The 24,831-nt window shown below is 39.6% G+C and overlaps 1 protein-coding gene across 1 annotated transcript in view; it reads left to right on the forward strand.

Moving 5' to 3' along the window:
* Window positions 1-21,181, forward strand: part of RAD21L1 (RAD21 cohesin complex component like 1) — a 40,734-nt gene extending 19,553 nt beyond the window's left edge. The window contains exons 7-13 of the mRNA XM_054044907.1: window positions 2,120-2,221; window positions 3,049-3,162; window positions 5,414-5,643; window positions 8,899-9,001; window positions 12,059-12,198; window positions 14,720-14,797; window positions 19,383-21,181. Of these exons, the coding sequence (XP_053900882.1) occupies window positions 2,120-2,221; window positions 3,049-3,162; window positions 5,414-5,643; window positions 8,899-9,001; window positions 12,059-12,198; window positions 14,720-14,797; window positions 19,383-19,571 (956 nt within the window). The 3' untranslated portion in view covers window positions 19,572-21,181. The remainder of the gene's footprint in view (window positions 1-2,119; window positions 2,222-3,048; window positions 3,163-5,413; window positions 5,644-8,898; window positions 9,002-12,058; window positions 12,199-14,719; window positions 14,798-19,382) is intronic.
* The last annotated feature ends 3,650 nt before the right edge of the window (window positions 21,182-24,831 follow it).

The raw sequence follows: 24,831 nt of genomic DNA on the forward strand, positions 1-24,831 counted from the left end.
AGCGCAATAAAGGAGCCCCAGGCACCCTAGCTGACTCCCCGTCCACACTGGCAAGGCACATAGAGCGCTCTGACTCTGCGGCTACAGCGCTCCTGGTACTCCACCTCGGCGAGTGGAATAACGTTTGCTGCACACCCACTGTACAGCCGCGGCGCCAGTGTGGATGAGATGTTGCATTACTGCACTGTGATCGGCCTCCGGAAAGGTCCCATAATCCCCTTAAGTCAAGTGGCCACTCTTGTCATTGTTTTTAATCACTGTAGGAATGCGTATATGCCGTTTGAAAGCTCCATTTCTGACAGCCGGGAATGCTGTGTGTGTGAGAGAGAGAGAGGGGAGGGGGAGGTCTGCTGCTGTCTGAACTTACAAGACAGCATGCTGACATGCTCTCAGCCCCCCAAAAACCCACTCTCTCTCCCCCCACATACACACAACACACTCCCAGTCACACTCCACCCCTCTCCCCGTTTGAAAAGCACGTTGCAGTCACTTGGATGCTGGGATAGCTGCCCATAATGCACCGCTCCAATGGCGCTGCAAGTGCTGCAAATGCGGCCACGCCAGTGCGCAAGCAGCTGTCAGTGTGGACAGACTGCAGCGCTTTCCCTAATGCGCTCTCCGAAGGCAGGTTTAACTCACAGCGCTCTACATCTGCAAGTGTAGCCATGCCCTATGTCACTGCAAGTGGTGCTTCCATAATAAAACATCATAAGTAAATCATCATTTGAAATCTATGCTTAAAACTGGTTTCAGTACATTTTCCTCAGCCTTTGTTTTTTGCATCTATATCCAAGCAAAAACATTTTAGAACTACAGCCTTTCCTTTTGTACTACAACAAAATACTTTTCTCAAAAGAAATATTTGGAAATTAATGGCAACTCAAGTGTGTCGTCATGCCTGCAGTTTTGAAGGACAGCACTGTAAATAGCTATAATTAATGGTCTTAGAATTTACATACAAACCATTTATTTTAAGGGTTAATAATGAAACTATAAAAAAAAACTTGTATAAAAATTGGTATACACATTTTAACTCAGCTGCTCTTGTTACAATGAGGAGGATGAAATTAAAAAAAAGTTTATGATATTTTACTTGTCAAAAAAAATTATTCAGATAAGTGGGCATCTATGTTTCTGCATCTATGTTTCCCCCCTGAAAGTTAAAAACAATAATTTTTTTCTTCTTCCAGCACTTTAAAAAAAATGTGCTTCTAAGTACACTTTATGCGTGGTCTGTTAAATTTTCATTATGATTTTGCAAAACGTAAAAATATAAAATAATAGACATTTTACCAAAGTATGGTGTTATTTTCTGCTTATTTATCTCAAAATAGTTTGTTTACAAACAGCTGTCTAGTAAGTGATTAATTTGTAATATGAGTTAATCAATTTTGACATGTTCACATAGAATTTTACTAATTATAAAGCACTCTCTGTAAGCACTGAGGCCTCATTGGCAAGGTGCTGCACACCTCTTCTGATTAGACAAGCACCCTGAGCTCCCATTGATTTTGCAGGAGATGCACAGCATCTTGCAGGATTGAGCTCTATATAATTCCTTCTAAATAATTCATTATAATGGATTCTGCTGGCCTATTGCATAAATAATGCTATTTTAAAACATTTTAATATATGTCTGCCCTGTTGACCAGATCACCTATGATTTACTTAATAGCTTTTTATTTGAGATATAAATTTACATTTGTATTAATGTAGTTGATATACCATAGGGTATTGTAAAATATAATGTACAGATTAGTTTTAATTTTGAAATGTATATATTTAGCTTTTGGTGATTACCGTTGTATATAAGCTAGAACAGGTTTGGGGGGTTGTTTTTTAGAATAAGGAAGTTATATATAAAAAACTATTTTTAAACAACATTAAAGATCATACTTTCACAGGTGAAAGGCAGAAAATTCAAAATTAAGTCTAATTCTCTCCTTTATACACATTGTTTTGTATTAAGAAAGTTTTAATTCTAAATCTTTAGACTTGTTTAAGTTGGTCTCTTGCTTTAAACGCAAGACTAATATTTAAATAGTAACACTTGGCTGGGTCATTTGTTTTATTACCACTAAAGCTTAGAGTGATTAAAATTATGCATTTTATTTTCAAGAAAATCTGCTGAAGACTGAGCAAAATAGCCTAATTTATGAGATTCTTGATATGGAGGAAGAAGTTCCTTTGTCACAGGAACTTCCTGATGATAATGCAGTGGGTGAGTTTGTAGTGTTTCTGTTCCTTCTGATTACCTAAATCAGCACTTCACTTATTTGTTAATGTATAATACTAGTGTTATGCAGGCATTATGTGATCAGAATCGTATCCTTTGCTTCATTACTGTCTTGGATTCTGTTTTCCTTTTTTCTTTTATACTTTGTTCCCCTTTCAGGTATAATTAATTCTTGGAATTCCTTGTCTGTAACTCGACATTGATATAAACATGTTTTTACATTATATCTTTTTTCTACCTCAGAGGATGTTGTGAGGTTTAGTTTGATATCAGCTCCTTGGATGAGAGGGGATATGACTGCTCTTTATAAATACATCAAGAGAGTAAACACTAGGAAAGGAGAAAAGCTATTTAAGCTAAAGGACAGTGTTGGCACAAGAGCAAATGAGTATAAACTGGCTATGAATAAATTTATGCAGAAAATCAGAAGCAGGTTTCTAACCATCAGATGAGTGAGGTTCTGAAACAGCCTTCCAGTACGTGTACTTGGGGAAAAAAAGATATCTAGATTTACGATGGAGCTTGATAAATTAATGTATGAGTTTATCTGATGGGGTTACCCGTGATAGATGGGGACTAGAATTGATGACCCAGGAGGTCTCTTCCAGTCCTATGTTCCTATAATGAAAGAAACTGCAGAAGTGCAAAATATGTGTATTAAAATATTATTTTAGAAATTAGTTTCAGGGAGAAAAAAAATTCTGTTGTACCTTAAGACTTACACTCCTTTTTCTAACTCTAATATTTGTGTTTTGATTCCAAATGAATTAATTAAAATATTTTTATTGGATTGTGGGATGTGTGTTTTACAGTGAATTTCAGCTATGTAGGTTCTATGCATCCAGAAGAAAGCCACCAGATGAGTGAAACTACGCTGTTGACAAATGAAAAAGAAGGATTTACACTTGAGCCCATTGATGCTACAGGTCAGAGTTCAATCAGTTTCCTGTTAGGTGCATACAAATATTACAATTCCTGCTACATGGAAAACCCTGAAAAGCATGTTATATAAAATTACTCTAGTTATATTACTTGCTTTACTCTACTCACTCATTATTACTAATAATATTTGTATCAGAGATTATTTTTATTTACTTACATTTCATCTGTTCCTGCTGTCAAAGTTCAGTTCTGTTCTGAAAAGTGACCATGCAAAAAGGGCATTTTCTTACATCAACTGATCCACTCCCAATGTTTATTCACAGTCCTCTCCACTTACTAAAATAAGTTTTATTATTTTTCACTCCTGTTAGCAATGCAAAACCAATACTGCTATAGGAGAGTGAACTGTATTCTATTCTGGCTCATATACCATCAACAGAATTGTTAACTCAGTTCTAGTTGCAGAATCTTTGTGGGTGAGTTGTAGCCAGAAAGAACCAACATTGACTTTCTGATTCCAGGGTGAATGTTCAGGGTTTGCTTTGTTTCATGGTCTTAATTTTACTTAAACATAAAGATTTCCCTAAGATATTGAAAAAGGAAAATTTTTCCTCATTACTGTGATTAACAGGTGTTCAAAGTCAGTTTATTCAATAAGATTAAAATTGGAAGTCTCAAAGAGACATCATCAGTCCTTGGAGATACAAGAAATGAAAGTGTAATTTGTTTCATCCAGTGGCCAACTTATGTGGTACATCTGTGGGTGTTATCAAATATATAAAATAGTACAATGGAAAAGAATGTTATGAAATAAACACCCCCACCATTCATATTGAAACTAAACCTTAGAATGCTTACATTTTCCAACCTTCTTGCCAAATGACTATTGAGATGCATGTATATCATAAATGTGTGTCTCCATGTGTTGGTGTCTACGTTTCCTCATTCAACATCTTAAAGGGTTAAAACTGACAAAACCAGACATTAATCCTAAATACTACTTTTTTAAGGACGTTAGCAATTCTTGGCCTGGCTAACTTCTCAGTAGAGTAAACTGCCTGAGAGACAAGGGAGGTGTGATAATATTTTTATTGGACCTACTTCTGTTGGTGGAAGGTACTTGCTTTCAAGGTATAATGCCTGTCTCTCACACACTTAGGTCTGGTCTATACTACCCGCCTGAATCGGCGGGTAGAAATCGACCTCTCGGGGATCGATTTATCGCGTCCCGTTGGGACGCGACAATCGATCCCCAAATCGGCGCTCTAACTCCACCAGCGGAGGTGGTAGTAAGCGCCACCGACAAAAAGCGGCAGAAGTCGATTTTGCCGCCGTCCTCACAACGGGGTAAGTCGGCTGCAATACGTCGAATTCAGCTACGCTATTCACGTAGCTGAATTTGCGTATCTTAAATCGACTCCCTGCTGTAGTGTAGATGTACCCTTAATCGTGTCCTCTTATTTAAATAAACCATTACTTTACAGCTTTTTGAGTACAATATTCATAAATCTTCCTGCACTTAGAGGTATTTGAACTTGAGAATATACAGAATTCCCAATAAAACGAAGAGGCTGTCTTTCTGAAAACTTTTGGTGAAAAGGTCCCCTCATTGTCAATGTAATTCTCCTGTTCACTCAACTTTTTTCTAAACTATTTCCAGCCTGTCCTTTTTATTCCAACTATTATATTCATGCTTAAGTTTTAAAGCATCAGAACTTGTTTGTATATGTTCATAATTCAACAAGAAATTAGAGGAAAATGTTCTAAACTGGAGTCAAAATGTCCCTTATTGTTTGGCTGGTGGTTGCCATATTGACACTTTTTTTTGTTTAAGCTGAAAGATTGACCTCAGGATGTGAGGGTGTTGGAGACGAAGGTGATACTTTTGGCCTCTCAAGAAGAGTTACCAGTACACATGCCATAAACAAAATGCCCTCTAAGTTGCTGCAGAAATGTTTTACGAAGAGAGTTGAGGACTGGGAGTAAAGTGGGGGAAATGGCCCACAAGGGGAAGGTCAGCAATGTCAGGATGGCCTAATATCCAAGTCTCTGCATTAAGAAGATCACAAGCCAGCCCCTCCCCATTCCACACTCTTGTTACAGTATATGCTGTCCTCAGAACTATGAGTAAGGGAGAGCTCCTGTTCAGATCACCAACATGCTGAACAGTGAAAATATGGAAAAAATAATTCAATTTGAATAGCAACATTTACTTCCGATGTGTCCTGTGATACCCAACCCCTCTAGTACAGTAATAGATAAACGTCCATGTTTGTGACTGTTTCTTATGCTTAGTTGTCATAGGGAGAAGGAGCTTTAAAAGAAAGAGGAAGTTGCTTGTTGATGTAGTGAAGGAGCTCAGCAGCAGCACTATTTACAAACAGCTTAGCAACTGCATGGATACTCTTACTATGTTGGATCTTGCACCCCCTACAAGAAAGTTGATGATGTGGAAGAAGTCAGGAGGAGTGGATAAACTTCTGTCCCGTACTACACAACCTTTGATTAATGCTGAGCTACAAATGGTAAAGGTTTATGCCTTTGTATGCTGTTACGACATTACCATATACGTGATGGGATTGTTGCATATTTAGGACCTGATTATCAGAGATGGTCTCCAATTCTGCAGGCTTCATTTTGTGTGCACAAGTAACTGTGTGTCCAATAAACTGCAGGTGAAAATATTAATAATTGAACATTATCTAATTGTACAGAAATTCAGGTAATTGGACATCTGATGAATATATTTGTATCCGCTGGTATTTGCTTCTACAGAAAAGTCTGCCATCTCTAGAATTCAGGCCCTTAATCTTCAAAATTCCAAGAATCAGTACAAGAGGGCATAGAAATGTGAGCGTATGTTTGTGATTTCACATATAAGCCCTTCGTTGATTGCACACTGGTACATTATTATTTTTCTGATTTATAGCTCTGTAATTAGTACTAGACCATATTGACCTTCTGCAATTATTGTTTGTTATAATAGTAATAAAAATATTATATAGTGCTTTCCATCCATAGATTTCAAAGTACTTTTTTTTGTTTTTTTGTTTGTGTTCTGAGGTTTTCAGGCTGCCAAGTAAATACAAATGTATTATGATTATTGTTTTATTACTATAATCTAATTGAGTAGGAATTATATTCTAGGAAGTCCTAGTTTTGAACAATGAATTCCAGGAAAAAAAATTACTAACCTTTAAATTCATAGAACCAAATAAGATCAGCTTGAGGAAAAATGTGTGACTTGACCTGATGCTGTACTGTTGTAGTAAGAGCTTTATGTCAGGGTACATCTATACCTCCGGGTCCGGTGGTAAGCAATCGATCTTCTGGGATCGATCCCGGAAGTGCTCGCTGTCGACGCCGGTACTCCTGCTCGGCGAGAGGAGTACGCGGAGTTGATGGGGGAGCCTGCCTGCCGCGTGTGGACCCGCAGTAAGTTCGAACTAAGATAGTTCGACTTCAGCTACGTGAATAACGTAGCTGAAGTTGCGTATCTTAGTTCCAAGTGCGGGGTTAGTGTGGACCAGCCCTTAGAAAGAACATTCTAACAGTCTTATAAGACAAGAAGCCTTACAGAGAAATGGTGTTAAAATTGTTTGAAATATCTGTGGACATGTCCAGTTTTACTGAAATTGTCATTTCATTCATTTTAGTTTCTGAAACATGTTTTCAGTTGCACCAAATGGAAATAGTGCCAGCTAATCAGATTACTGGTGGTGGCTACTTATTTACTGATTTAAAATAAAACTTCATCTGGTTACATATAGAACATACTTTAAAAAAACAAAACTGTACTTTAAGCTCTTATCGGAAGCACACAAGTCATTTCTCTAAGCCAGTCAGAATTCAGCTATTCAATAATGGTCTAGTGAACAGCTGTCTCTATCTTGGTCCATCGAGTGTTAGACAAAAGACTTCAGTCTTTCAGTATAATGGAAATAAAGTAATTAGAATAGAACATTATCACAAGAAGACTTCTGTTGAAGCAAAGCAGAAGGAAGAAGTATGTTGTGAATCCTGAACAACAGTGTGTATGTTTAAACCAGAAGCCTGTGGTATACCTGTGTTTATATTTTTATTTCAAATGTTTTTAATTTTCCCTTTTATTAACTATTTTAGAGGAAGGCAATTGAAACCAGTGAGGCTATTTGCATGACATATAATGATTAATATTTTCAAAGCAGGGGATTTAGATACATGTCTTTGTGTAGCAAAATCCCCTGCACTGCTTTCAAAATCTCAACTTATGGTTTTAATTTTTCATTTTTAGTACAAACCTTCATTGGTTAATTGCAATAAGACACTGTACTACATCTTTTTTGATAATAATGTACTTAGGTAGTGTGCCATTGACCTAAAACGTATCTCTGTATCCAGCCATGTCTACATCTCTTAGCTCATTACAAGATAAGAATCTCTCGAACACTGTCTTCTTATTATGCTGAAGGATGTTGGCTGGAAAAACAGGTCAAATCATGCATGGAAGGACCTTCCAGGCATGGATCCTCACCTCTTTTACACAGGAGGGAGGTATCAGTTGCTTGGTGGCACTGTTCCTTGCTTCCTCTCCCATGATTTCAGGGACCTTCCAGACAACCTTCTGTAGGTTCAGGGTCCATGATGGGATGAAGACTGCTGGGAGAGCCCAACCTGGATGGGAGTAAGGCAAAAGGAAGCATATAGTGTCCCCCTACTGGCCCCACAGAGATTATGTAGGCTCTATTACCTTTTATATGGGGCACCTCTTTAGTGGGTCACTCCTCCCTTTAAGAGTGTTCCAGGGGAGCTCCTGGAAGAGGACACTGGAGTGCAAGAGCAGGTATTGAGGCACAGGCTTCCATGCAGATGGCCCTAACCTCTTGTTAATCCTTTGGATCCATACAGATCCCTCAGATCTGCAAGGTTTAGGGACAGAGCCACACCCTGTTCCACATGGAGACAAATCATGGCCCCACAACTATATGAGAGAAACTCCCATGTGAATAACCTCACAGATTTTTCTTTCCCTTATCCCACTCCAGTGGGGTTCATTATTGGTGGCGGGGGGGGGGGGGGGAGAGAGAGAGAGAGATGATCCAGGCCAATGTTAGCTTTGCCACTTTCTCACTTAGAGCAGCGGTTCTCAAACTGGCTTGGGACCTTAAAGTGTGTCACGACCCCGTTTTAATGGGGTCACCAGGGGTAGCTTAGACTTGCTGAGGCCAGGGGCTGAAGCTGAAGCCCAATCCCCACCATCTGGGACCGAAGCCTGAAGACTTCAGCCCTGGGCAGTTGGGCTCAGGTTACAGGCCTCCTGCCTGCGGCTGAAGCCCTCAGTCTTCAGCTTTATCCCCAACCCCACCCCCCAACCGGAGGGGCAGGGCTCGGGTGGGCTCAGGCTTCAGTCCCCCTTCCTAGGGTCGTGTAGCAATTTTTGTTGTCAGAAGGAGTAAATAACTGTTGAAATTTAAATGAGTGAGCTAAAATACTTGTCCCATTTTTAACATTTTGGCATGTGATTTTTTTATAAGTTACATCTAATGCTCCCCCTTCCTAGGGTTGTGTAGAAATTTTTGTTGTCAGAAGGGGGTCGCAGTGCAATGAATTTTGAGAACTCCTGACTTAGAGAATCTCAGCAAAATTTGTTAACAGGGTCTGAGTCAATGGCTCTAAATTTTGGATCAAAGCAATTAATATACAGTAACTGTCCATCATTTCCTTGTATTTTCTGTTATGTTTTGTTGTTAGTTATTAATCTGAAGTTACATTCTTCAAGAAACAAATCTTTGTTTTTACAGTTGTTTGCAAATTGCTTTAAGTATCATGGCTTTAAGACTGGAAGAAAAGGTATACAGACAGAGTCTGAAACTGAAGAAACAAGACGAGAGAGAGAGACTACAGGTGAAATTTTTATAATTCTGCTCGTCCCAACTGATTTTATTATTTAACCACCAGAAAATATTTTTTTTAAACTCACACATTTTATTTAGTGTTTCAGACACAAAACATTCAATGTGCATCACAAACCAGAAAGGCAAGAAAAGCTTAAAGCTTAAGAAAACTGGTTACCTACTTAACCAATTTGTTACAACAATTATATTAATTATAGGGCTGTCAATTAACCGCAGTTAACTCACGTGAATAACTCAAAAAAATTAACTGTGATTAAAAAATTAATCGTAATTAATCACACTGTTAAACAATAGAATACCAATTGAAATTTATTAAATATTTTGGAAGTTTTTCTACATTTTCAAATGTATTGATTTCTATTACAACACAGAATACAAAGTGTACAGTACTCACATTATATTAGTTTTTATTACAAATATTTGCACTGTTAAAATGATAAACAAAAGAAAGTATTTTTCAGTTCACCTCATACAAGTATTGTAGAGTAATCTCTATTGTGCAAGTGTAACTTACAAATGTAAAATTTTTTTGTTACATTATTTTGTTTTTGAGTGCATTTATGTAAAACTTTAGAGCCTACAGGTTTACTCAGTCCTATTTCTTGTTCAGTCAATCGCTAAGACAAACAAGTTTGCTTACATTTACGGGAGATACTGCTGCCTGCTTCTTATTTACAACGTCATCTGAAAGTGAGAACAGGCATTTGCATGGCACTTTTGTAGCCAGCATTGCAATGCCCCTTCATGCTTCACCCACCATTCCGGAGGACATGCTTCCATGCTGATGATGTTCGTTAAAAAAATAGTGCGTTAATTAAATTTGTGACTGAACTCCTTGGGGGAGAATTGTATGTCTCCTATTCTATTTTACCTGCATTCTGCCATATATTTCATGTTATAGCAGTCTCGGATGATGACCCAGCACATGTTCGTTTTAAGAAAACTGTCACTGCAGATTTGACAAAACGCAAAGAAAGTACCAATGTGAGATTTCTAAAGATAGCTACAGCACTCGACCCAAGGTTTAAGACTCTGAAGTGCCTTCCAAAATCTGAGAGGGACAAGGTGTCGAGCATGCTTTCATAAGTCTTAAAGGAGCCACACTCTGATGTGGAAACTACAGAACCCGAACCACCAAAAAAGAAAAACAACCTTCTGCTGGTGGCATCTGACTCAGATAATGAAAATGAACATGCGTCGATCTGCACTGCTTTGGATTGTTATCGAGCAGAACCCATCATCTGCATGGACTCATGTCCTCTGGAATGATGGTTGAAGCATGAAGGGACATATGAATCTTTAGTGTATCTGGCATGTAAATATCAGTGCCATGAGAACACCTGTTCTCACTTTCAGGTGATGTTGTAAACAAGCAGGCAGCATTATCTCCTGCAAATGTAACCAAACTTGTTTGTCTGAGCGATTGGTTGAAGTAGGACTGAGTGGACTTGTAGGCTCTAAAGTTTCACATTGTTTTATTTTTGAATGCAATTATTTTTTTGTACATAATTCTACATTTGTAAGTTCAACTTTCATGATAAAGAGATTGCACTGCAGTACTTACATTAGGTGAACAGAAATATACGATTTCTTCTGTTTTTTACAGTGCAAATATTTGTAATCAAAAATAAATGTAAAGTGAGCACTGTACACTTTGTATTCTGTGTTGTAACTGAAATCAATATATTTGAAAATGTAGAAAACATCCAAAAATATTTAAATAAATGGTATTCTATTATTGTTTAACAGTGTGATTAATTGCAATTATTTTTTTAATTGCTTGACAGCCCTAATTAGTTATAAAGAAGAAATACATATTTTGCTTTTGTAAATACTTCAACGTCCTGTTTAAAAAATGCTTAAGAATAAGAGGCATAGTACATTTGTTAGCACACTTCCTTTTCTCCCTGTGGTATGTTAGGTTTGTGATGGTCTCTTTATCTAGGACACCACTGAAACCAAAGAAGGCTTTCATTTTATTCTGAGATTGATCAATAATAGCCCACTGTCCCAAAACAGCTATTTAGGTCTATTCTATTCTGGATGACTGAGACTTTGCAGAACATCCAGAAAGAGATATGTTTCTTCCGGAAACGCTTGATCACAGGTGTTCCACCCATTTTTGGTTCTCAATTCATCTAGAGAAAACAATCTGTAATGTTGTCAAGAAGTTAGTTAGAGGAATAGATTAGGATACCTCTATATCCACAATTATTCTTCCTCAGTACTTAGCAGTGTACTCAGTCTCTTTTAAAAAAGATTTTCAGACCCAGATTCACCCAGTTCATTTTGAGCAGCCTCATGCCATAATTATAAAAATGTATAGGCATACTTTAATGTTTGCCCAATGATAGTGAATAAACAGCACGTCATACCCAGCCTGTATCACATACACATTAATCCACCTCTGCATGACGGCTGCTTGCTAAGTCTACTTACCCATGGTAACCAAACAAGCAAAAGGAAGTGTGGACAGAAGTGTTACAGACCACAGACTAGCTCTCTCAGCACATACAGCCATTCCGCCTCTTTTTGGCACTAGTATCACTTAGATCAATTTCAGCCCTGGCATAAATGAGTGCAGAGAAAACAATAGAAATTGCACCTTTTATTCCAGTGCTGGAATTTGTCCCTTTTCTTATTTACTCCTCCTCCTTTATTAATTTGAGAATGTGACTACTAGCATTATACTGCACATTGAGTAGAATGTGGTATTGTCACTTGTTGAATTTCACTGTAGGGTGTGTTGAGAGAACTATACTTGCAGTGGAAAACAGTGTTTATTCCATGGTAAATAAGTCTGCTTCTTAACCAGTCATTTCTTTTGTAAAGTTTGCACAGTTTTCCTGCAAGTGAAAGGTCGGTCTTTAAATGCTTCCAAGAAAATTCTTCCACTATTGTTTTGTCCCAAAGTACCATTGGGCACACAGCTCCTGCTCAGCACTTATTTTGATGCTTATCCTCCATGATCGTTAGGTGTTAATGGGGGTTGGTTTTTGATAGTCAATGTAACTTCATTTTAAACTTTGTTTTCGTGTTAATATAGAGATGTTGATAAGAGAAGAGTCAAGTTACCTGCAAGAGTCAGCTCAGACAGAAACGGAGAGAACTATTACTGACGATTCATTTGTGTTGGCATTACAGAATGGCAGAAATGAGGATGCTAATAACATTGATGAGGCTATAGTAAGCACCTTCAATAAATGTAAAAGAACCAATGCATGTATTTATTAGCAACGCTTTATATTAAGTTTCCATTTACAGAGATTTATAACATCTATTAATTATTTATTACGTATGTTACAGGCATGAGTAGCTTGTGTTATAGATGTTTTAAATACATTAGTAAAATGCCTTATGGATGGTTATAAACCATGTTTATAAGCAAACTCGTTAGATGCTCTACCAATTTATTAACCATTTATTAAAACATCTATTCACTTATTAACTCTTTATAAACTACTTATGAATTTAACCTAATTATTATTTATGTGTGCTGAAAAAGATACATGTTATGGCCATTTTTATCAAGGATAGGATTTCAGATCTCCCTGATATTTAGTAACATCACCCTGGACATTATAAAGTCTTTTAGTGTCCTTAGCAAAACTAGAAAATGTCTTTGTTTTGTTAGTTTTAATTTGAGGGTTTTGCTATAACATAGAGTTTATATTTACACTAGGGCTACCATATGTCCAGGTTTCCCCGGACATGTCTGGCTTTTCGCTCCTTAAATAGCCGTCCGGGGGGGATTTTTAGAAATCTAAAAATGTCCGGGATTTCCCCCCGGTCGCCTATTTATCGACCGAAAAGCGGCTGACAGGGCAGCCGAGTGCCGCTCGCATTGGGGCCGCGGCAGCCAAAGCCCCTTCCCAGCTCTCCCCGTCCCCTGCAGCCTTAGCACGCCGCTCGGCAGCGCTGGGGGGCGGGGCTGTGTGCCTGTGAGGGAACACGGTGGTGGCGCTGGCAGCGGCAGCCAGAGCACCTCCCCCGCTTCCCTCCTCCTCCACAGCCTCAGCATGCCGCTCGGCAGCGCTCGGGTGGGGCGGGGCGCTCCTTGGGGCACGGAACCAGACACCTGCTCTAAGCTGAGCGGCACGGTAAGGGGGCTGGGGAGTTGGAGAAGGGGCGCAGTCAGGGGACAGGGAACAGGGGGGGTTGGATGGGTCGGGGATTCTGGGGGGGCTGTAAGGGGGGCAGGGGTGTGCAGAGGGATTGGGACAGTCAGGGACAGGGAGCAGGGGGGGTTAGATGGGTTGGGGGTTCTGGGGGGGCTGTCAGGGGGCGGGAAGTGGGAGAGAGTGGCTAGGGGGCAGGGCTACCCCCCCAATGGAGTGTCCTCTTTTTTGAAAGTTCAGATATGGCAACCCTAATTTACACCAATGTGGTGGGTCCCACAATACATTCTGCTCCTTTTAAAGCCAGGCTGTAGTGCACTGTAGAAGGGTGTGGTGGGACCTCTACGTCCTTTGTGCACCACAGAGGGAGACTGAACAGTCTGGTGCAGGTGAGGGTTGGGAACAAGCTGGGGCGGAGTCTGTGCATACACACTGACTATGAATCTGGTAGTTGCGACTCTCCAGTGGAGATTGCAGAGGCATTGCAATCACTCCTGCAGAACACAAGTCTGTGCCTTGCCTATGGGGTGGGGAAATTAGTTACTGTAAAAAATACTGAGATATTAAAGACTGGTAGTACATACTCCTTTCTGTAAGGAGAAGATGAAGCCAGTAAAAACAATATCCTTCCAAAATTTCAAATAAAAATGAATACAGAAGTTATTTCTTTTAAAAATGTAGAATTCATGTTTGTCAAGTTTTTCCTGTGGGTGTCAAAATTTGCACAAATATGAAACCCTGGTTTGGTAAGGCCCCGTGTATTCCACCATTCAAGCATTTGGAATTTGCCTTGAATCAACTCCTTGCTGCAGAATGTGAGCTTTCATTTAAAAAAAGTTTCTGACCTTAATGGTTGTGAAAAAAATCTTAAAAATTTGCACCAAGTTTAAACTTGAGTCTGCAGGCAGCTTGAAACAGTAGCTATGAGTGGTGTGAAGTGCCCCCATTCATCTTAATAGGTCATTAACTCCAAAATACAGAGATAACATTTTAAATGCCAGATTGGCCCATGAACAGTAGCAAAATAGTTAAAAGGTTCTGATATGCTTATTCACATTGATAAGCGCCTTACTTTGCAAGTAGCCCCACTGCAGTCAGTGGGGCTGCTTGCATAGTAAGTAAAATGCTGTTAAACAAGATTTGAGCCCATCTGAGTAGCAATCTCTATCTACAAAAAGAAGAACAGGAGTACTTGTGGCACCTTAGAGACTAACAAATTTATTAGAGCATAAGCTTTCGTGGACTACAGCCCACTTCTTCGGATGCAATCTCTATCTAATGTTTTTACAATTCCTTACAGCCTAGTACTCCACAGGTGCCAAAAGCCCCAACTATCCCCTACACAACTACCAAAATACCCAGCTTTCCCCTTAATACAGCTCTGATGTGGTTAGGCATTGTCAAAATAGATAACACATGGGCCACATAAGAAAAAAATTGCAGCCTTAAAAAATGAAGTTTACCAGGTAGGGAGGTAAATAACTGTTGGAATGTAAATGAGTGAGCTAAAATACTTGTCCCATTTTTAACATTTTGGCATGTGATTTTTTATAAGTTACATCTAACGCTTGTATTAATCTCCTATACAGGAGATGGTGAGGAATGATCAAGACAGTGAAGAAAGAAGGTGGAGCAAAAGAACTCTTCGAATATTGAACACTTTACGGGTATGACGTTGGATTTAGCCATTAGATGCTTTTTAAATCAGCTGTTGACTTGGATTGAACCATAAAATATAATGTACAACCACTTGCTATTTGTTGATACGTTACATGTGCAACTGGTCTCTGTAAAAAGCAACAGAGAGTCCTGTGGCACCTTTAAGACTAACAGATCCAGACTAACATGGCTACCCCTCTGATACTTGGTCTCTGTAAGAATTTCATGTGTGATACAACCACGTTTTATTTTGTGTTGACATGGATACTCTCAGGCTTCAGAATGCTTTGTATAGTGGCAAATCCTGCACAGTTTTTGGAATTTTTAGAATTTTCTAACTTTGGAGTACTTGATTTCTCACTCTGAAGTTTGCTTTAACACTGGACCATGATTTTATTATTGGTGAGTCTGGTAGCACTGCCTGTTATTAAGGTTGCCCGACACTTCCCATTGTAAGACCCTATTTTCAATTGCTCATAACTTTGCCAAATTTTGCCAAACTGTTCAAGCTAAAGTTTTACATGCTGGTGTCTGCATCAGGCTAAATTTTTTGGAAAATTTCAGCCCAAATGATTCCGACATTTCTCAGAATGATGCTAGGGAAACGTACATTGTTTTGCCCATATTAAAAAAATTCTGATGACCTTTATTTTAAGACGCTCTTGTGTCCATATGCTTTGGAGCAGGATCTTGAAATTTGACAAAGGTTTTTGCCTTTACATCAGGGAGGTGCTGTTTGCCTTCCCTGTGAAAATCTGCCCAAATTTGGCCAAATTGTAAGTCTTTGAACAATTGCAACAATTGCTTAGTAGAGCTTCACAGCTAAAAACTCAGAAGATTCATACAGAATCTGGCATTCTCCAGCCCAGGACTGAGCAGGACTTCTCTGAAATTACAGGTCTGGACTGCTGTGGGCCAGGCATCAGAAGTGAGAGCAGGGAGACTGGCTCTCCTGTGCTCTTGATGCCCTCCTTCTCTCCCCTGCCCCCAGGCTGGCACTGAGGCATCACTGAGGAGGCAGCTGTCTGTTTTGAATGTAGAGGAGACATAAGCCAGATCTGGGAGTGGAGGCAGATGACTGTGCCAGGCAGTTGGTGGAGGAGCCTGTGAGGAATGGAAAACAGAGGGATGAGACCAGGCCTGGGAGATGGCTGTGGGGAGACTGAGTCTGAGAGATTGGGGTAAAGAATTAATAGTTCTTCAAATGGCTCTGCATGTTCCCACTTATGAATATTGCCCCACCTGGTGGTACCTAACAGTAGAACCTTCTCCAAGCACTGCCTATTAGAGTGCATGTTCACCCCCACCACCGCCCCAGCCTTCCCCTTCTTCTGAGGGGAAGACTATGTAAGGGGGCACTGCACTCTACCACCTCAGTTCCTTCCCGTTGCTGCAGCAGACAGAAGTGAACCATTCCAGTCCATTCAGATCCAGGGGTTTTCTTCCTTTGATAGTGCCTTTGATAGTTTTAGTTGTTGTTCTTAGTATGCAGTGTAGTTAAGTAATAAGTGTAGATAGTTAAGGAGAGTTGGTAGGTTCAGTTCCATGATATGGGGGAACAGTAGAAGAAGAAGAAGCTGGGATTTAAGAGATGTACTTTGTGCCCAGCTGTCTTCCTGGCATTGGATGACTACATTAGGCTGTCTGAAGTGCTGGGTTGAAGATAATTCTCCTTCTGGGTGTTCCATTTGCCAGGATTTCATATCCAGAGCATGCAAAGACAGATAGAATAGACTGAAGGTGCTTCTGGTTATGGAGGATTTAGCTGCTAAATCCTCTGGTTCTAGATGGTCTTCTGATCTGAAGCCTAAGAGATCAGTTTCAGATCCTGAGGCTTCCTCCAGCAAGACTAAGCTGCTTAAAGGTTCCCAGGACATTGGGGTCTTCAGTAGTTCGGTCTCTGGATCCTTCTGTTAAAGCTGTCAGGGCTTCGAAGGCACCACTGGTGTTAGAAGGCCATCTTCCTGCTGAGGATCCTGGAGCCACATGATTGGCTCCAGCCTTACCTGTTCTGAGGAAGAAGACAAGTGAGAAGACAGCCAGTGTTAGCAATGCCAGATTCTGTACGTCAGATTTATCAGCTCCATCCAAGTCTGACATGGCGTTTGTGGTTCTGACTCTGAAACCCTAGTTGGTTCTGGGTTCAACTTCAAACTTGGATCTGGTACTTAGGTTTGTGGGACAGGCTCCATCCTCTGCTTCTGTTCAGAGACTGTCCTCAGACCTGAAGAGGACTTTTACAGTGGTGTGTGATGTGCACCTTCCTGCTTCTCATCATTCATCAGATCCAACTGAGAGGCAGAGGATGATGAAGAAGAGACAGGTGTCATCCATTCCATGGTCCATGTCTTCTTCACCAGGAAAGAGAACAGCAGAGGAGATATTCTTTCCCCAGATCCATCAATGCATCCTCCTGCAAGATCCTCTGGCAGATCTTTCTCACCTTTTATTTCTCTTTGCCTTCTGGTTCTATTGTTGTCTCTGGTATGATCCATAGTGGTTCTGAGGTAGTATCCTCATTTAGAGGAGGAAAGAAAGAATTAAGACACCTGATTCATCCCAGTTCATGCCTCCTCAGCCTGGGTTCCCTCACTCCTTTGCTTCTCCTCCTATGGTGTGTTTCCGGATCCCATCTGTTGGAGAGATTGGCAGTCCTAGTCTCCATGGCCCCGTTGCATTGCACTGCAGGAATTTCTGAATCAGCCTCCTTATGGATGGAGAGGTGATGTTTCATCCGATAAAGATCCAGTGTCTCAGCAATCATTCCTGGCAGCTCAGGCAATGGTACCTGATACACTATCTGAAGAGAAGGGTGAGGAGATAGCTCCTCTTTTTGAACAAATGGATACTGACTTTGATGTCACCTGATGGGCTGATGTCAACTGATGAGCATGTGGGTGTGCTTTCTGGTTCTTCCCCTTCTGAGGATACTTTTCAGTTCTACGACCTGGTGAATTGCATGGCATCCATATTGAACCTACATACGGTGGCCTTGGGAGAACAGGCGGAGTGGGGGCAGGGTCTCAGGGAGAAGGGGCGGCACGGGAGCTGGGGTCACGGTTCGGGTGCTGGTTCCCCCTTCCCCTTTGAGAGAGCTTCCACCACTCCTGGAGTCGGTGCTTCAGACATTATTTAATCAGGACTCTGTTCCAACCTCCTGAGTTTTCAGCACTGCACATAATTGGGAATATGCAGAACCACTCGAAGAAGAAATGAAGGTTACTTCCTTGTAACCAGAGTTCCGTGAGATGACTGCATATTCACAGTTCCCACCCACCATCCCCTCTTTCTCAAAGTCTTATTATGGTTTCTCTGGGTTAGCAGTGGAAGGAACTGAAGTGGTACAGGGGGCAAGACCCCCTTATAAAGCCTCACTTTCTTGATGCTATAGTGATGAGTACTATAGAAAAACCCATGAGAAAATTAATAATTTTCTCTTCAGAACAAGATTTGAATAATGTGTGGTAAATAAGGCATGGGACACACATTGAACAATTAGGAGAAAACAAAATATTGAATAGCTGTGCATTAATTGAGCATAGACTATTCTGTGCACTGAATGAGGCAGGGATTCTGTGAAAAAAATAGTAAGTGATCCTAGAATTAAAGAATGTATCATAATGCAAACATACAAGGGGGGTACAGGCAACTTTAATTCTAGCATTTCCTAACTTTGGAGTGCTTGATTTTGCAACCTTAATAATCTTCTTTTAACATAGTTTTTGTGTGTGATATACGTGTGTGTGTACACACACATATCCGGTGTGATACATGTGTGTATGTTTACATAGTCACACACATGGTCATTTACAAAAATCACACAAACGTTTACCAAGTTGTGATAGACTTTACTGTATTTTTAATGGTATTTGCTGTACTTAGTAGGGAAGATAGCAAAAGCCACAGTAAATTATAATATAAGGACTGGCAATTCTGCAAAGCCTTACACGTGTGATTGTTTTTATGGATCTGAGTAGTCCCATTGAATTAAATGGAACTAATGACTTGTACTGTAAATAGACATGTAACGTTTTGCAGGATCAAGGCCTAAGTAGATTTTTATGGGATACATTGCATCTTGTATCATCAACAGTATTGCCAACTCCAACCATCCAAAAACCGTGACTCAGACCCCCCCAAAATGATGAGATTTTTAAATAAATGTTAGGTTCTTTTTGTTTGCCTTTTGCATTTTGGCCCCGTTAGGATTCACTTGCTTTATCTTTTCAAGCTTTTCTGCACAACCACAAAGGCTAGAATTTTTTTTTAAATGAAAGCTTAGATTCCCATGCAATCTCTTGATTCCAGAAGTGGCGGGGGAGGGGGAGGGGTTAAGAAAACACAAAATATTGTGAGACTTGTGATAAAATTGCAAGAGTTGGCAACACTGTAAAATTTATAAAGAACTTTAGGAAAATTACATACATTAAAACATACAGACAAGAAACCATCTTAAGGCCTCAATCCTGTAAATATTTACTCCTGTGCAAAAATGTTTGTAAAATCAGTACCTTGGTTCCAACACCATGGGATCTAGTTTTATTAGCAGTTAAACTGACCTAACTATATTTTTCCATTTCTTTTTCTATACAGTACATCAACAAATCAGGAGTGAGTTCTGTCAGTTTTTTGGAGCTCTGTAGGAACAATGACCGGAAACAAGTTTCAGCCAAGTTTTACAGCTTCCTTGTTCTAAAGAAACAGCTGGCTATTGAGCTTACACAGTGTGCTCCCTATGCTGATATTATAGCAACTGTGGGTACAAAGTTCCATACTATCTGAGCGCTAGCATAGCCTACACATACCATTCAGAGAGACTGGTCAAAAATTGTGCTCTGAGTTTTTCAAAAATTCTTTTTCCGGAGGAGGGAGTTGAAGGTCTCTCAGACCATGGGGAATTGACAAATAGTTCCCCCTATATCATCCTTGCACCTCCTCTCTGGGTTATATAATAGCTTGTGTAGGTGTAATATATATTTCATGGTTATCCATGGAGAAGTTGTTTATTATAAGGTTTAGGTTTTTAAAAAAATATTTTGTTTAATGTTATCAATAGTTCAATATTTTCTTAATGGAGAAAAGCTAAAAATAAGCATTCCACTCAAGCAAATTTTTTTATTTAATATTAAATTTCTTTTAAAAATCTCCATGAAAGTTCTGTAAAACCTGTCTAGAGTTACGACAAACACTGTTTTTAAAAATTGTTAAGCCAAAATTTTTTGCACTAGGTTTTTTTTTCCAAAAAGACCTATTAAATATTCAGTCCAGATGTCACAGGATACATGAATAGATTTGACTATTTCCTGTGGCATTGTATAAGTGAGATACAAATGTCCATATGTAATGGTCCATGAAACCCTACTAACTAATGTAGATATTCAACTTGTGTACATCTCTGAAAACTTATATAGTTTATCACAAGCCATGGTACAGTCTGTTTATTTCATAACTGAAAGTCATCTGTATTTATTTTTAACTTTATTTTTATTGGATAACACCACTAAAGCATATTTTGCTACTTTGTGATAACAGTGATACTTTAAGTGGTCTTTATTAGAAACATTAGAGTCCATTTTAAAATTATAACTTTCTTACAAGGAGAGTTTAAACGTTATATTTTAAGCTCTAATAGATTTTCAAACACTGCCGACCATGTCCCTTACTCTAGAACACTAATAGTTCCATTTTCTGTCACTCTGCTGGTTCTTTAGGGCATTGTAGAGAAGTTCCTCCAGACTCAAAATATTCGTATAACATCAGGAAGACATGTTAAACTATGAAATACTGCTCGGAATTTTTCTTAAATATTACTTTTTTAAAAATTATTTGTTGACATTTAAAATTCTTTGTTAAATTTATATATAACTAACTCAGTGCATTAGTATATCTTTTCCTTCCTTTTGTCCTAGGATGTTCTGTCACTTTTATTTCAATGTTGTAAATTGGTGTTTTCTGCATTGAGAAATTAGTTATCTTAACTATACTGAAATGTGAGATGGTAATGTACATTAAGAAATTTTAACAAATGTTGATGTATTTTGTGTGCAAACCATTGAGATTAAATCCGTAAAAAGCAAAAGCAGACATCTTCTTATCTTGTTGGTATCAGCTGTAAAGTGTCAAAACCAACAGACACATAAGAACGGCCATACTGGGTCAGACCAAAGGTCCATCCAGCCCAGTATCCTGTCTTCCAACAGTGGCCATTGCCAGGTGCCCCAGAGGGAGTGAACCTAACAGGTAATGATCAAGTGATCTCTCTCCTGCCATCCATCTCCACCCTCTGACAAACAGAGGCTAGGGACACCATTCCTTACCCATCCTGGCTAATAGCCATTAGTGGACTTAACCTCCATGAATTTATCCCCCTTGTCCACATGTTTGTTGACCCCTTCAGAGAACTCTAATAGATTAGTAAGACATGATTTCCCTTTACAGAAACCATGTTGACTTTTGCCCAACAATTTATGTTATTTTATGTGTCTGACAATTTTATTCTTTACTATTGTTTCAGCTAATGTGCCCAGTACTGACGTTAGACTTACTGGTCTGTAATTGCCAGGATCACCTCTAGAGCCCTTTTTAAATATTGGCGTTACATTAGCTATCTTCCAGTCATTGTCTGGAAGATAGCTAATGTAATGCCAATATTTAAAACGCCATTGAATATAGAAGCTGATTTAAAGGACAGGTTGCAAACCATAGTTAATAGTTCTGCAATTTCACATTTGAGTTCTTTCAGAACTCTTGGGTGAATGCCATCTGGTCCCGTTGATTTGTTACTGTTAAGTTTATCAATTAATTCCAAAACCTCCACTAGTGACACTTCAATCTGTGACAATTCCTCAGATTTGTCATCTGCAAAGGACGGCTCAGGTTTGGGAATCTCCCTAACAGCCTCAGCCGTGAAGACTGAAGCAAAGAATTCATTTAGTTTCTCTGCAAGACTTTATTGTCTTTAAGTGCTTCTTTTGTATCTCGATCGTCCAGGGGCCCCACTGGTTGTTTAACAAGCTTCCTGCTTCTGATGTACTTAAAAAACATTTTGTTATTACCTTTTGAGTTTTTGGCTAGCTGTTCTTCAAACTCCTTTTTGGCTTTTCTTATTACATTTTTACACTTAATTTGGCAGTGTTTATGCTCCTTTCTATTTACCTCACTAGGATGTGACTTCCACTTTTTAAAAGATGACACATACTGGAGCCAGGATTTGCTTCCTTGATTTAGCATCTCCCTGGCAAATTATACAGTTTAAAAAATAGTGTTTACACTTGATTTGCAGAGCAGCCCTACCAACGATCCATTTTTGGAAATATCCTGGAGAAAATGTCTCTTTTTAACTGTCAGCAGTTTAAAAGTAAAACAGAATGCTAAAGGTTCCTATTCTCCCCATAATGATCTGATTTGTGTGTAGCTTTAAGGGGAAAGGGAGCTTATTACCACTTATTGAAATTGCACAAAGTGCTGATATGCTTACTCCTAGGATTTGGTGTGCAACTCAGGAAAAGTGCAAGTTACAGATGTCCAGAATGACTGGAAGAAGCTGAAAACAGGGAAGAGCAGAGCTGGTTTGGCACTTGCCTAGCAGATCACATTGTATGTATTTTTTATTGTACAGGCACCTTGAATTTGAAAAATTAAAATAAATACTGTAAACTCAAGTGTACATCCCAAGGATCTCAGTTCTGCTCCTTCCTTCTCCCAGTTGGGCTTCTACCTCCTGGATAGAATTCTGGGGATCCCTGTTCGATTCACCACTTATTAAGCTAAAAGAACGAGGAGTACTTGGGGCACCTTAGAGACTAACAAATTTATTTGAGCATAAACTTTCGTGGGCTACAGCCCACTTATTCAGAGGCATGCAGTGGAAAATACAATAGAAAGATATATATATCTTTCTACTGTATTTTATATATAGATACAGAGAACATGAAAAAATGGGGGTTGCCATACAAACTCTAATGAGACTAATTGATTAAGGTGGGCTATTATCAGCAGGAGAACAAAAACTTTTGTAGTGATAATCAGGATGGCCCATTTCCAACAGTTGACAAGAAGGTGTGCGTAACAGTAGGGGGGAAATTAGCATGGGGAAATAGTTTTTACTTTGTGTAATGACTCATCCACTCCCAGTCTTTATTTAAGCCTAATTTAATGGTGTCCAATTTGCAAATTAATTTCAGTTCTGCAGTTAAGATGCGTTTCAAGTTGAGGAAGACTTATTCTTTGTTTAACAGTGATGACATGCTTGGCACTGTACCAGACATAAAGATAGACCTGGTCCCAATGGGCTTACAAGCTAAAAGATAGACATAGAGGAGACAGGCTACACTGGAAAATTCAGAGGAGGGACTAACTTCTAGATTTGTTTGTTTGTTTATGGGGAATTGCAAAAGAAGGGAGTTTTAGAGCTTGAGCCAAAGGGGATTTGGATGAGCTCCTTAGCTCCATTGCACAGGTGTAGTGAGGGCATAATTTAAAGGCATGTGGGCTGCATGTTACCAAAATTCTGATTTTTTGCAAGATCTTTCATTACTGATGATGATGTGTGAGAAGGAAAGAAGCCAGAGCCCAGATGAAGTTTACAGATTAAGTTTGCAGGGCTGGCATTTAAAAACAATATTTTTTAAAGTGAGCACATTTGGTTATAGAGTCCTTGAGACACAACAAACATGGAATCTCGCAATGACCTTTTTACCGTTGCTTTTCAAAGCAGGACTGTACTTTAATGTTGTATTTCAATTCAAGAATTGCTGTCTTAGTTTTTGATGTATAATATAGGCCTTAGTCCTGCAACTGCAGGTGCACCTTTGTGCCCACATAGAGTCCTATTGATTTAAATGGGGTGCAGCAGTGCACCTGTGGATTGTCGACTGCAGGATCAGAGCCATAGATTTCCACCTGACAGAATCTCTCAGTTCTTCTTTGAGTGGTCGGCCACCTGTATTCTACTTCTGGTGTGCATGCACCTGAGACCATAATCTTTTTGAATAGCAATGCCTGCACGCCGCATGCCCTCTGGTGCCCCATAGCCAAAGGTGTAAAGGGAAGAGTAGCCACAACTGCCCTTCAGTTTCTTCTTACCGCCCAGAACAGCGAGATGGAACTCCTGCAGTGTCCCCGTCATGGTGCAATGCTTTCCCTACTTATTTGTTAGTTGTAACTGGTGTTATAGTTAGCATAATTAGATTCCCTTCCATGTATGCTTGCCCACCCATTCAACTAATACCAAAGGTCCTGACGTAGCTCAGACAGGATGCAGCCTTGATGATAATGATAGCCCCGACATGGCCCAGACAGTTTTGGTAGGCTCATCAGGTCCATCAATACGGGCTCTGATCACACTTCCAGCTCAACATGATATAATAATGTAAACCAAGGGCCATATTCTATACCCAGTCCTACATCAGTGTACCTCACAGTCTGGATGTTGGCTGGCTAACAACCACAGACAGATCCTCTTCCAAGAACATCCAGGATATTCTGGCTTGTAGTAGAAAGGACTCCACTAAGGCAACTTATGGGGGAAAATGGAAGCAATTCTCTGTCTGGGCAATGCAGATGCCCATACCTCCATTAGAGACTGCAATATCCACTATTCTAGTTTACTTGCTAGCCCTAAAGTGTTCAGGACTCTCCGTCAGCTCCATAAGAGTCTTTTGGCAGCTATTTCTGCTTATCATCCTCTCATACATGGTCACTCGATCGTCTCACAGCCAGGAGTTGTTACGTTTCACCAATTGTCGAGGGTCAGCCTTTCTGGGACCTCATAATTATGTTATTGGGGTTAATGAGTCCTCCCTTTGAACCCCTGGCATGCTGTTCATTATACCACCTGTCTATGAAGATCACCCTCTTAGTGGCTGTAACCTCATCCAGAAGAATAGGAGAGATCCAAGCCCTTATGGCAGGAACACTGTCTAGACTGTTCGGTAAGGACAATGTGACACTAAGGTCCCCACTCAAAATTCTTGCTTAAAGTTGTCTCTGAATTTCATTTGAATCTAGTGATCCACTTGCCAGTTTTCTTTCCCACGCCTGA

Source organism: Malaclemys terrapin, chromosome 12 (assembly GCF_027887155.1).
Source record: "Malaclemys terrapin pileata isolate rMalTer1 chromosome 12, rMalTer1.hap1, whole genome shotgun sequence".
In the NCBI taxonomy this organism is placed as follows: domain Eukaryota; kingdom Metazoa; phylum Chordata; order Testudines; family Emydidae; genus Malaclemys; species Malaclemys terrapin.